Here is a 13,478-nt window from a genome sequence, read left to right on the forward strand (position 1 = left end):
CTATTCTATAGGTTTGTAATAAATAGTTGGTTTTCTTTATTCTTTACTTTTATTTTTATTATTATTATTACATCGATGTAACCTACAGAAACCAGAAACTTTTAAGAGTTCAATAAATTTTGATCATGTCATGAAAAGGGAATGTACTCTGGAGTTAAGATCTTAAAGATGATGCCATGGAACTATAAATACAGTTGAAATCTGTCACTAAATTCACTGAGCACTTTCAACTGCTTATTGAATTACGCTTTTAATTTCTAATCCCCAGTTCACCTGCCAAGATTTTAAAGTTTCTTCTGATATAATTGTGAAACTTCTGTAGTCTGGCCAATTTGGTTTTGCTTTAACACTTTCGCTGCTGAAACAGTTATCAGAAATCATAGCTCACATAGACATGCATACACATATGGAAATTGATTAGCTGCATTGGGTATAACAATTACATTATCTCGAGAGAGAAAAGCAACATTTGGAAACCAGTTCTAATGGCTTCCAATTATCATGGTGTCATTTAAAGATGAATTTTACAGATATGATATGGGATATAGGGATTGTAGGCTTAGGCTGCTGAAAATCAATAGACAACCTTGAAACTTCATATGATCTGAAGTTTTAACCAAGTCATCAAGGCTTGTGATGCTGAGTGTAGATGTAGTCCAAGTGAGCCTCTGAGACTATTCTTCTCTTGAAGCATTCTTCATCCCCATTTTCACACATCTCTAAACCCATTAGCTGCAAGAAAATGGTATCCAAAGCCAGAACACACTTATGAGATATTGCTCATTCTTTAAATTTAATAATACAAAAATGGGAAACATAAAACTGACCTCCATTTGCAAAAGAGATTCCTCGCTGCTAATCATCATTGCATTGAGGTTCACCTCCTCTTTTCCTGCAAAAGATGCGAAACTTCATTAGTTTCTGTCTTGTGAAAACAATCTATCTAGTAATCAAGAAGAACGAAAGATATAAGGGGAAGCAATATTATACCATCTTTGCTTGGCATGTGACGTGCATTTAATTTTGAGGAATAGAAAAGGAAAAGAAGGAGGATGAGAAGCAGACTGTTATAAAAGCTTTGCTTCATGGTTTTAGCTTCAGTTCCAGAGGTGAGAGAGAGGGTGAGAGTTAAGAACTGGAGTTGGAGGTTGAAGTGAGGAAGGAGAGGGATGTCTTCTGCATATAAATACATGCCATGAAAGCACCTACAGCTACTATATTAAGTCACATGAACTCCTTTTTATTATTATTATTAGGTTTTGGCTGAGTTTAAATTTAAAATTTTAACCATGCATTGAGCAAAACTCACTCATTCAAGTCAAACCCTCTTAGAAGCGGTTCACTCCATAATTTTTCGATCGCGAATCCCTTGGCAGTACTGCATGCACTAGATGCTTGAGTAGGAGGCTTTGGTCACCATCTGCTAATCTATGTAAGTGGTCCTGCCAAAGTCTCCCAAAAATTAATGCAAGTCAACCTTTTTTTTTGGACATTTCTTGCTAACAGCTGTTCCCCATCATCACTTGTTTTACTTGTTACCTTTCAGAATTTGTCGAAACGTGGCAAGATTTCGAATGACTAGTTAAAACAACTATGAAAAGACATCATTTAAAAGCAAAAGCATATATACCCATTAAAGTTTTTAAAGTTTGTAAACAACTGAGGTAAGTGGCAGCACCACCTTCCTTCAGTGGCCTGTGTCCACATTCTTTAACTTCCGAGGCTTTTGTTACATGTACAAGGAAAATTTTTCAGTCTTCTATTACAACCTTTGGTTGGTGCTAGCCAGCCAACATCATGACATAAAACATTTTCTATATTTTCTTGGTCTGTTTAAAGCTAAGCTTAGTCTCATTAGTGATGCATTTAACAATCATTTGCTTCTGTAAGTTGACAATGGTTGAGTGCCACTAGTTGTAAGAGAATGCAGTGTTGTTCATTAATTTGTCACTACCCAATAGGTGCTCTTGCATTTTAAAACGAAAGAGAGATGATCATGCTTCTCTTTTGGAAGATTTGAATCTTTGATATTTCATGCTGTGAGATTAAAATAAGACCCATTACAAAAGAAAGCCATTTGGATTGTGTGAAGGCTTACCTTTATTGAAGAGTCTCATCTCATTCCCTAGAGAATGGAGTTGGAACATGTATTGAACGTTTATATGTCTGCTAGTTTCAGACAAATCTAAATAGAAAATATGAGACTTTAATCATAATGGCCTTGATAATGATAATAATTTATTTTTTTTATCTCGTATCTTATTCGCAACATAGTATTTTTATTTATTTTTTTATTTTTAAAGTATATATTTTATTTATATTTTTATTTTTTTAGATTATATATGAGATTGTGTATTTTAGATGAATGTGATGTTTGTAACATCTCCTATCTGTTTAGTTGCTATCAAGTAAACAAACATCTTCACGGGAAACTACCAGACAATTCATAGGGACTTGCAAGATAACATTTCAAGTTTCTTGCATTAGTTTTTGGCTGTTTGCACTGCAACTCTTCATTTTTCTTCTTATTTTTTTACAAGTTTTATTGACCTTCCAGTCTGAGGTCATGCTGTCTTCCTTCCTTCTTTTCTCCCTGCCTATCTTTTATTTGTACTTTTGCATACAAATCTCAATTGGTAATGCGGAGACAAATGCACAACCATCGGTGCATACACCCTTTTGATCGCAATATAAAAAAAAAAATAAAAAGAACAGATATTTGTTTAACTCTGCATTAGGCTTTCATGGGTTCATTTTTTTTTTCCCTTCATATGCTTCACTCTAAGCTTCTAGTGATTAACATCTAATGTTGTATTGTATTCATGGATTAGGCCCATGTAGATTTGATCAAGGAAGTGATTTGGTGGCCTGATCTGGGCTTAATCCTCTTTATGCTAAAATCAAATTCAACGTTAGACAAAGCACTCATCAATTTCAAATGGTGAAAAATAAAGAAAAATAGAATCAAAGAGCAAGTACGTGAATTTATAGGAGTGTTGAATAGAGTGAGGTCTCCGATGTAGTGCTCTGCCATTAAAGACGCAAAAGCTTTTCTCTGATTCCCTTTTCTTTTGCTTTATAGCTTTGTCAGAAAAAAAATCACCTAATCCTACAAAGGAATATGTCCTAACTTCAATGCAAGTCATCATCCCATTTCTACAAAGACCAAACCCTCAAATCTACAAACACCAAACCCTCAAATCTAGAACAGTCAACAAAGTTGAGATGGCCGAGTTGGTCTAAGGCGCCAGATTAAGGTTCTGGTCCGAAAGGGCGTGGGTTCAAATCCCACTCTCAACAGTCATTATGGGATTGTAGGTTTTTATTTTCTTTAACATGGTGGATATTGGCTCATATTTTATCCTTAAACGTGTATTTTAAAATTAAATCATGTAAATTTCTATGGTCAAGTTATTATATTTAACATTAAATCCTTAATTTAAAATAATATCAATTGATTGAAAAAAAATCAATGTTTGTTTTATTTTACATTTTAATTCAATATTTTTGGTTAATAAATCAAAAGATAATATCATCAAACACAAAATTAATATCTCCATCATACTTTTTTTTTAATTCAATGTTTTGGTTAATAAATCAAAAAGAAAATTGTTTTTAAAAAAATATATTTTTTAATAGTTAATTTCAATTGAAGTTGTGAATTATAAACCACTTAATATCATTGAGTCTAACTTTATTGATAAAATAGTTACTTTAATTTAATAAATAAAATTAAAGTCTAATTTTAAAAAATAAAACTTAATTTAAAAAAACAAAATTTCAATATAATTAATAGATGTATCTCTATTTATAAAAATAAGTACTTTAATTTCTTAATTTTAATTCCCTTTAAATTATAATTTGTCTATTAAAATTACAGTTAATTAAAAGTAAAATGACTAATTTAATCTCCTCGCTTAATGTTCATCATATTCTTTCCCTCCAAATCCAAGAAGATCAATACACCAAAATTGTTCCAAGAACATCAACGGTCCAAATTTTTGGCATCAACTTCACAAATTACTTCAACATCAACAAATTCATCTTGTAGAACCCATTCTCAAATTCTAGATGTTTGAGATGTTCTTTTCCATTTGTTTACGGCGTCGGCCCTCTTCATGATTTACTTTCTTATAACATTTCATATGATTACGAACTAAAAATTTTAGGTTCAAATCTATGAAGGGAAGATATTGAATGCATGGAATGGCTCGACTCGCAGAAGCCGAGTTTTGTGGTTTATGTAAATTTTGGTAGTATAGCAGTGATGACATCTCTTCAACTCACTGAATTTGCATGGGACTAGCCAACAGCAAAAAGTCTTTTTGGATAATGAGACATGATCCTGTCACCGGCGACTCTACGATTGTGCTACCGGAATTTCTGGCTAAAACGAAAGGGAGTGGCATTATAGCAGGTTGGAGTCCACGTGAAAAAAGTCTTGAACCATCCATCAAAAGGAGGGTTTTTAAGTCATATGGGATGGAATTGAACGATCCAAAGTGTGGCTGCCAGAGTACTGAGGCTTTGTTGGCCATTTTTCGCAGAGCAACAGACGAATTATTGGTTTGCTTGCAATGAGTGGGGCATTGGTATGGATATTAACAATGAGGCAAAGAGAGAGAAAATTGAAGATCTGGTGAGAAAGTTAATGGAGGAAGAAGAAGGAAAAGAAATGAAAAAGAAAGCAATGGAGTCGAAGGAAAAACACTTGAATTGAAGAGAGTCTTTCCTCGAAAAAATTAAAACCTTAATCCAAATGCTAATTTAGTCTAACATAAAAATGAGACAATTATGAATCAATAGTAGGATTTAATCATTTTCGTTACTGAAAAATTCTATCATTCTAATAAATACTAAAAAATATAGCAAATGAGTGAGAGAAAGAGAGAAGAAACCCACAAATAATTTAAAAGTGAGAAATAAATTGAATTTAATAAGTTTAAGTTATATATTTATTTAGATTATATTTTATTTCACTGTCTCTTCTTTTGTTATAATTTATTTTGCAAGAAAAAATTTAAATAAATTTATATTAAATACTGCAAGAATTTAATTTTTTTATGATAGAAATTTTTGAAATTAATAATAATTAATTTTTTTTATTATAAATAAAAAAAATAATTAAATTGAATATTTGCGGAATTCATGTTTTTTCAAACGGAGGTATATAAAAGAAACTTTCAATTAATTTACTGGTCCTTTGCAAGTATAAATATTATTCATTTAGAAAAATTAGTTTTTTAAGCATCTGTTAGATTATAACATATGAAATTAATAGGTTTTACTGATTTCGAGCATCAATAAGTTGAGATGGCCGAGTTGGTCTAAGGCGCCAGATTAAGGTTCTGGTCCGAAAGGGCGTGGGTTCAAATCCCACTCTCAACAAATTTATTTTTATATTTTATTTTCTTTTATTTTTAAAAACTAATATCTTTAGAAAAATTCATCTGAAGCAGACAAAACCTTGACATTCGAAATTGTGATTCTTAAGAAACACTTTGGATTATAATTGGGTATATATTATTTAAAACTTATGGTAAAATATATATGTAGATCTTAATTTTTATTAATTATATATATATCTTGAGACTAAATAAATATTTCTCTTTTAAAAAATCAAATCTAGGAAAGTTTTTTTTTTTAATTTTAATTTCCTATATTTGTAGCAGCCACTAAGATAGTAATCCTCGGTCAAAAAGAACACAGGTGAAGACAAATTTCCAATTCACTATTTTTTTTCGCACCAATATTTTCCAGTCAAAAAGAACCATTTTGTGATGGCTTTTTATAATTTGCGCTAAGATTTTAAATATTCATTCGCAAAAGCATAGATTTTCAAGAATTTGAGCGACTTTTTTTTAAATCATTAAGCAAAGGTTATGAAATTTATTTATTTTTATAAATTTTATTGAGCCGAAAAATCTCATTTCAATTTAAATCATATGTATAATACTATTTCCTTTAAAAAAAAATAGTGATTCATCATTCGAATTTATTTAATTTAAAATAATTTGTTATTTGTTATTTATATAAAATTTAAAATAATTTGTAAAATTTAATTATTCAATTAAGATTAATCCAATAACCCATATAATTAGACCCGAAAATTATTCTGTTTGCACTAATCGAATTAATTCCAACTTTCACTTCAAAAAAATAAATTAGGTTTATGGTTCCTAAATTATTTTATTTACTAATTCAATAAATATTTCAAGAATAACTCAATTCAAATTCACTTAAAATTAACGATAAAATTAATCTAAATATTTGACAATCTGAAATTAGTTGGTGTTTTTTTTAATGAAATTATTTGTTTTCTTTTTCAAATGCCTATGTGAATGTAGTTGCTAGTTAAGTTCTTTAATGAAATTATTTAGTTTTTTCTAGGAAAATTTTCAATTTTAACTTTATAAGTCATCATCCAAGTTATCTCTTATCACATAATTTTTTTTTAAAGCAACATATTGATGATATTCCAAAAAATACTAAATAGGAAAAAGAGATACCATTAACTCAAAAATTCAAATAGACATTAATTCTAATTCCAAATATATTAACTTGACTTTGAAAGGTGTTTTAATCAATTATGACTGAAAATGGCTTCTCCTTCTAGGACTTCACTTATTATTTATGGTTAAAAAAATATCTTCAACCAAACTTGATTAAGACTTTAAACTTTGAGAAACAAGTTTTGGTAAGCCATTCTTAACCACACAAACATTTCTTAATTAGATATAGATATGATTATACATACCACTGAAAAATTTATTATTTAATTTCTATCTTAAAGAAAATTCAATTGATTTCTCTATTTATTAAAATATTTATGATGTTTTAAAAAATTTATTAATTAATCCTCCAATAATTTTAGTCGTTAAATATCAACCAATGAATTTTTTTAAAAACATACTTAAAAAGTAATACATTTAATAGTTAAAATTAGTAGAGTGATTAACTAATAAACTTTTTAAAATATAAAAAATAAATTAATATATTTTTTAAAATTAAAAAATTAATTAATAATTTTTTTATAATATAGAAACTTAGTAATAAACCATATTATAAAAACAATAGCATAAATTATATTTTGTAAATTATGTTCCTTTTGTATGTACTTTTTAATTTAATGCATAATGATGCATTATTAATAAAATGAAAGGCACAGAAGAATCCCAATAATTAAGGACGAATAGACAAAACAAGTACTAAAATAATAGATTGAATGTGTGCATATAGAAAAAAAAAATTATCAAAATTTAATTTATTATGAATTTAAAATATAAATATGCGAATTCTATATAATTTTTATAGATGGGAGCGTATATATTTATATCTTAATTTATAGTAAGCTAAATCTAAATAAGAATCGTCGGCAAAAGGCCATACACTCAAATCAACTCTAGACAAAGACAAAAGAAGTTGGCATGAAATATTAGAGAAGATTGAGAGGAAGGTGTATGCAATATGTGAGGTTAATTATTGGTTGATTACTTTTGTCAAAGTCATTGAGGTTCAGCTCATAAATAATCATCAAGAAAGTTGGTGAAGGGTTTTGTGTGGTCAAGACACCATGAGTGAATTTGAGTGGCATTTACAATGTAAAGGAATCTTCTCTTATTTATATTCTTTATGCTTTTGGATTGCTTCTCCATTATTTTCCTTTTCTCTTTTCCTTTCTTTCTCTGAAAATTTTCATCTTCTTCTTGTATATAATCATAAACATATTTCTTTGAAATTTCTTTTTTTTTTATTCACTTAAAATTATTATCATTATTTATAAATTAGTTAATGAAATTCCAATATGTTGGCTCCATCATTTAATAGTCTTCTACTCCTTTTTAAGGTGTTTAAATACATCATTGATCCTCTAATTTTAAAATAAAGGGCTTTTACTTTCGATTTGAATTTAAAATTTTAATTCAATTCATAATTTAAATTAATTTTTTTAAATAATTTTTATTTGAAATGAAATAATTTAATTTTTTTATTTAAAATAAATTAAAATATTCTATTATTTTATAAAATTTATTTAAATTTTTTATCTTGTAAAATAAACTATACTAAACAAAGCGTGAATAATATTATTATTGAAAGAGACTTTCTATTAGTAATTTAGGGACAAATTAAAGAACTTGCTAAGAATTTTATCTCAATCTCCATTCAATCATGATAGAAGAATCACAAATAAAATTTGTGTTTGATTTCTTGCTTGAATGAGTCAGGTCTTTTATTCATCTGTTTCTCCTTGTTTTCTAGGGGTCCTTATCTTGGTTACGTTATCCTGGGCTTTTTTCATCACTTTTTTTTTTTTTCTTGTTTTTGTTCTACTTATATGTTGGTTTGCTTTTGTATTCTATTTTCCATTTTTTTCACTTAGCATTGTTATTTTAAGTTGGGTATTTTTTTTTAAAGAAAAAAAATCTGATGATGTATGCTAAGCTTTTCTTGAATGTTATTATCAATAAAATTGATTAGTTTATAATTTAAAAAAATAAAATTATATATACTTTTAATTATTGGTAATTAAATAGATGATATTTTAATCACTAACAGTTAATGTATTTAAAAAAGCATTTTAATATTATAAATATATTATAGCATAACATTTTATATTATATGAATTTAAAATTAAATTTATGTAAAGATCTTATCGCAATGCTTATAAATATTAGGTTTGTGGATAAATAAAAAAAAGGCTGATGAAGGGAAGAAGACCATAATAATAAAGTATTATAATTTGTAGGCTTGAGCTGGCTACAGAATTTAGTATTTTGGAAGTAGGGGTATGTTCACATTGAGTTTTGTAATTTTAAATTTTAAATTTATGGTTTACCAACCACCGATGTATATCTAGTGATTTTATAACATAATATTGAGTTTCATCTTCTGACTAAAATAAATAAACATTTATAAAAAAATATTAAAATAAATAAAGTATTTTCAGCATTTCCTTTCATGTGTAGAACTATTTAAGGCTTTATACTGCACCACAAACAAATCAATAAAAGAAGAAAAAAAATATGTGAATTATAGTTTATTTCAAATTAAAATTTTAATTTTTAGAAAAGGGTTAATTATTCATTAATTTTTTTAAAATATTTAAAAACTATATTTACTGTGATAAAGAACAAATCTCAAATCATTCTTAAATTCATACATCCCCTTTAAATCCACATTTTAATTAAAAAATTAAAGCTATAAATATATATAAAGAAAAATAATTGGCATCAGTAATACATCAACCTCTCTGTACACAACTTGTAATATGTGAAGCTTTCAACCACTAAAACATCTTCACCTACCACAACAATCTCCCCTTCTCTTCTCCCCCCTTACCAAACCCTTTATTTTTCTCATCCTCCTAACTTTAATCTCATCGTTATTTTTTTTTTATTAATTTGCTTAATCACCATAGGTGTCACCAATTACGTCATCCTTGATCTTCCATTCTTTATAATGTATAATTAATCAATATTTACAGCATTATTATTAATTAACCCTAAGATTTTGTTTATATATTATAGGTTGTATTTGATCATTTTTGTTTGAATCAATGTTAAAAAAATATTATTATAAATATTTATAAATTGTGATAATTATTTTTAGTTAAATGTAATATATTTTAAAAATCATTGGAAATTATTTCTATATCACAATAATGCTGAATTATGTATGAGTTTTAATATTCAACGTTATTGAGTAGGTTGGTGTAAAAGTAAGAAAAAAAGAACTGAATAGGAAATTGAAAATGCTACATATCAAGCTTGACTTACCAACAAACGAGGTTTTAAGTTAGAACTTTTCTCGAACGGTTGGTGAGCAAAGGTAAATGAGTAAGCTTTCAAACATGTTGCACGCGTGCAAATCCATTATATATATATATATATCCCAAGTTTTTTCTTTTTATTTTTATTCAATTAAGTTTTATTATATATCAATTTCTATAATTTTTTCAAGTTTATATGCTCTAATAAAGAAATTAAATTTAATATAAAATTAATTGACCAAAAAAATTAGTACACACTTAAGTTTTAAATTTAAATGTTATTTTTTCCAATATCAATTCATATATTGATTTGAGATGAATCTTTAATCGAGATAAGTTTCTCAACAACCTGGCTTTAACTTTCAAATAAAAAATAAAAGAAGATGTTAATCAAATAATCTGAAATTTAATATCATTTTAGGAAATGATAAAGAGATAGTTAGCTTCTTGTAATCTATCTTCAAATTTTGAGCTCTAATCGAAAATATGGGATCAAGGGTGAATCTCATTAAAAAATGACCAGTTTAAATGGAATACGAGCATGACTAAACTAATATTTAATTGATTTTGAAGTTAATAAAATTAAAATTATCAAATAATTATTAAATTTAATAAAAATTTATGATATTATCTCACCTTTAACATCATCAAATATATATCTATTTGAGTTTTGTTTGATAATAATTTTGAAATTAGTGTATTCAAAACGCTATTATTTAAATATTAAAATAAAAATTATAAATTATTTTTTTATTGTTTAATTATTTGCTATAAAATAATTAACTACTGTTAAAAGAACTATTAGTTAAAAATGATAAAGCTAAAGTATTTCTAACTAATAGTTTCACTATCCAGTAAATTCATCTGGTAATGAGATTATTACATGAATTTTACTTCAAATATTAAATGACCAAGAAAATATCTTAATGATGTGTGATGTGAAGTCTAGAATTAAAATCATTATTGTTTATCGTATATACAAATCAAGATCGGACTTGGACATGACTAATATGATGTAGACTTTCAAACATGCCAATTTTTTCCATACAGATAATTAATATATATATATATATAGGAGCAAAACACAATGAAAAAAAAGAGAGGGAGAGATATGGACTGTTAGATTACCGGTGAAAAGGTGTGACAACTACCAAGCAAGCCCTCTACTTTTCCACCATCAACGTGAGAATTCCGCCGACCCAAAATTTGGCAGCCATGTTAATGTACCTCACAAGCTTTAACAATTAAAACTGCCTATCTAATATTCATGTAACCTGCAGGTTTAACGATGTGAATTATAATCTTCAAATGGTAAGTAATAAGAAATGCTTGCAATTCAGAGAAATAAGAATCATTGACAATATATAAATTATCAAGTGTAAAGCATACATTTACATGCCTTGAAAAGTGGATAAAAAATAAGAAAAATGTTAAGTAAATGAGAAGAAATAAGATTCAGTGCATATATACAATCTCATGTCACAGAAATAATTTGACAAGTTAACAAGAAAATAAATATTGAAATAAATGGGAAATTTTTTATGATATATTCTTTTTCACTGTTCTTTTCCTTAAAAGGTTCTCCTCAAATTACATAATAGCATATTCACATTCTTACACATTAGATGAACAACTATTTGTAATTGTAATTTAAATATTTACCCCAATAACATATTCATCCAATACTGTTGAATTAAAAATTCCCAACTTAAAAAACAAATTCCAAAAAAATAAACTCAATAACCCCTTTTTGTGCAAATAATAACACTTTCAAGGGTTCTTTTTTTATTTTTTGGAATTTTCTATTAGAGGGTTTTGTTAATCTTCCCTTGAAGGGCACCAAGGGGTCATGTCCATAGGATAGCTCCCCAGTACCCTCAAGAAAGATGTGAACTCCTGCACCTCTGCCAATGCGTTCTGTGCCCTAACTTCAGCCATTGATGCTTCAAAGTCCACGTAGAACATGTACTCGAAGTGCTTTGCCGTCCCAACAGTTGCATCGTCCACTAGCCTGATTGGGCAGCTTCGGTGTGGCCGCGACTCGATCTTCGTCAAGTTGATATTGCGGAACGCAAACGCCGATAGCACCTTGAAAAGCACACTCGTTCCTTTCTCGTGTGCGAACACGATGCTCGTCTTGAATGGTCGATCTGTGCGCGGGATTATTGGCTCACGCGCCAACATCAAGAACCGCGTCACGTTGCTTGAGTCGTCTTGGATTCCATCGGCTAGTATCTGCAGTCCGTACAACTCTGCTGCGCGTGCACTAGCTATGGCTGCCGTGTTGCGGAGGTTGTTAGAGGCTATGTACTCTGCAGCGCCCGCCGTGTCATCCACTGCCTCTCGAGCGGCATGTAGTCCGAGTTTAGTAAGCGTTAGCTCACATTGCGCTAGTGCTTGAGGATGAGAGATCACTCGAGTAATATACTCCTTGCGGACGCCGGGTAAGGCTAAGAGACAATGGTGGACCGGTAACTGTACTTCACCAACGATGTGGAGGCGATGGCGGAGGAGCAAATCATAATTTCTATGAATGGATCCACCTAGAGAATTCTCAGCCGGTAAAACCGCACGATCTGCTATCCAGAGCTCCACTGCCTGGAAAGCCACCTCAAATTGATCACAAGGGATGGCTTCACAGTTTGGGTAAGCTTTTCCTGCCGCAGCCTCTGAATACGCACCGGGAACTCCCTGATAAGCAACACGGAGTTGAGAACCATGCATAGGAGCTGGTGAGAGGTCCGTGATACTTAACGACTTAATCGGCTTATTGTTATCAGAGTTGCCATCGTTAGAGCCTTTGTTGAGAGGAACTAAACTAAGATCGATAGAGGTCTTGTGCCCATTGACGGCAGCAACATGATCAGCATCACCGGAATTTCCATTAGATTTATCAATAGATTGCTCTTGAGAAACGACTTTACTGGCTAATATAGCACAAGAGCTTTGCCAGTCAGCTCGGTTGGAGCCAACGCCGTTAGGAAAATGGACGGGATCAGACCGATAGATACAGTGGACATGGAGTTTGTTGGGGGAGACTCGAGCGAGTCGACGCCGAGTCGAGACTAATGACTTGAGAGGAGATGGAGGGGAGATCGCCTGCATATTAAGCGTTTGTTTTTTTGCGGAGCTTAAAATCTAATAAAAGAAAGTGAAAAACAGAGATGAAAGGATAGATTTAGCTTGGTGTTCTCTATACAAGGGAACGTCAAGCTGAGGAGAAAGAGAGAGGGGGAGGGGGTTTTATACGTGAAATGCTTAGAGATCATGTGTGGTTGGATTGGGTGGAAGGCGGTTTGGTCAATCTCACACCTACCCCCTGTGTTTTCTCTCTCTCTCTAACTCCACCTTATTTATTTATTAATGGGGTGTGATAATAATTACTAATTTAAATAACCCACAAAATAAATAAAATAAAAAATTATGTACAAAATGTTAGCATCCATTTAATTTGGTCCATTATATGATATAACAAAGTTCCACTTCTAGATAGTATTAATTTGACCACAACACAACATTCTCAACCCTAATACATTTTTAATATCGAATAATTTAAAGAAAAATGAAAAATAGATAGCTACAAACTCTCCAAGTGGATTAAGTTTATGAAATATGAAATTATAACTTGAGAAATAAAAAAAATTATATTTATAATATTAAAAATATATATATTAAAGAAATGAAAGGGGGTTGATCTCTTTGTTTTTCC

The 13,478-nt window shown here is 29.5% G+C and overlaps 2 protein-coding genes and 2 non-coding genes across 4 annotated transcripts; 2 read left to right on the forward strand and 2 right to left on the reverse strand.

Moving 5' to 3' along the window:
- Positions 1-405: 405 nt before the first annotated feature.
- Positions 406-1,335, reverse strand: LOC110626990 (putative phytosulfokines 6). Its single transcript, XM_021773205.2, has 3 exons — positions 991-1,335; positions 828-892; positions 406-732 (listed from the first exon to the last, which is right to left on the reverse strand). Exons 1-3 carry the CDS (start codon positions 1,190-1,192, stop codon positions 625-627), a joined length of 375 nt encoding a protein of 124 aa, XP_021628897.1. The 5' UTR covers positions 1,193-1,335; the 3' UTR covers positions 406-624.
- A 1,884-nt stretch (positions 1,336-3,219) lies between these two features.
- TRNAL-AAG lies at positions 3,220-3,300 on the forward strand. Its single transcript has one exon. It is a non-coding gene; the product is annotated as a tRNA-Leu (tRNA).
- A 2,007-nt stretch (positions 3,301-5,307) lies between these two features.
- Positions 5,308-5,388, forward strand: TRNAL-AAG. The gene has a single exon. It is a non-coding gene; the product is annotated as a tRNA-Leu (tRNA).
- A 5,899-nt stretch (positions 5,389-11,287) lies between these two features.
- Positions 11,288-12,997, reverse strand: LOC110625737 (arogenate dehydratase 3). The gene has a single exon (XM_021771363.2). It carries the CDS (start codon positions 12,872-12,874, stop codon positions 11,588-11,590), a length of 1,287 nt encoding a protein of 428 aa, XP_021627055.1. The 5' UTR covers positions 12,875-12,997; the 3' UTR covers positions 11,288-11,587.
- Positions 12,998-13,478: the final 481 nt, after the last annotated feature.

The sequence above is a fragment of the Manihot esculenta genome, chromosome 11 (assembly GCF_001659605.2).
Source record: "Manihot esculenta cultivar AM560-2 chromosome 11, M.esculenta_v8, whole genome shotgun sequence".
Classification (NCBI taxonomy): domain Eukaryota; kingdom Viridiplantae; phylum Streptophyta; class Magnoliopsida; order Malpighiales; family Euphorbiaceae; genus Manihot; species Manihot esculenta.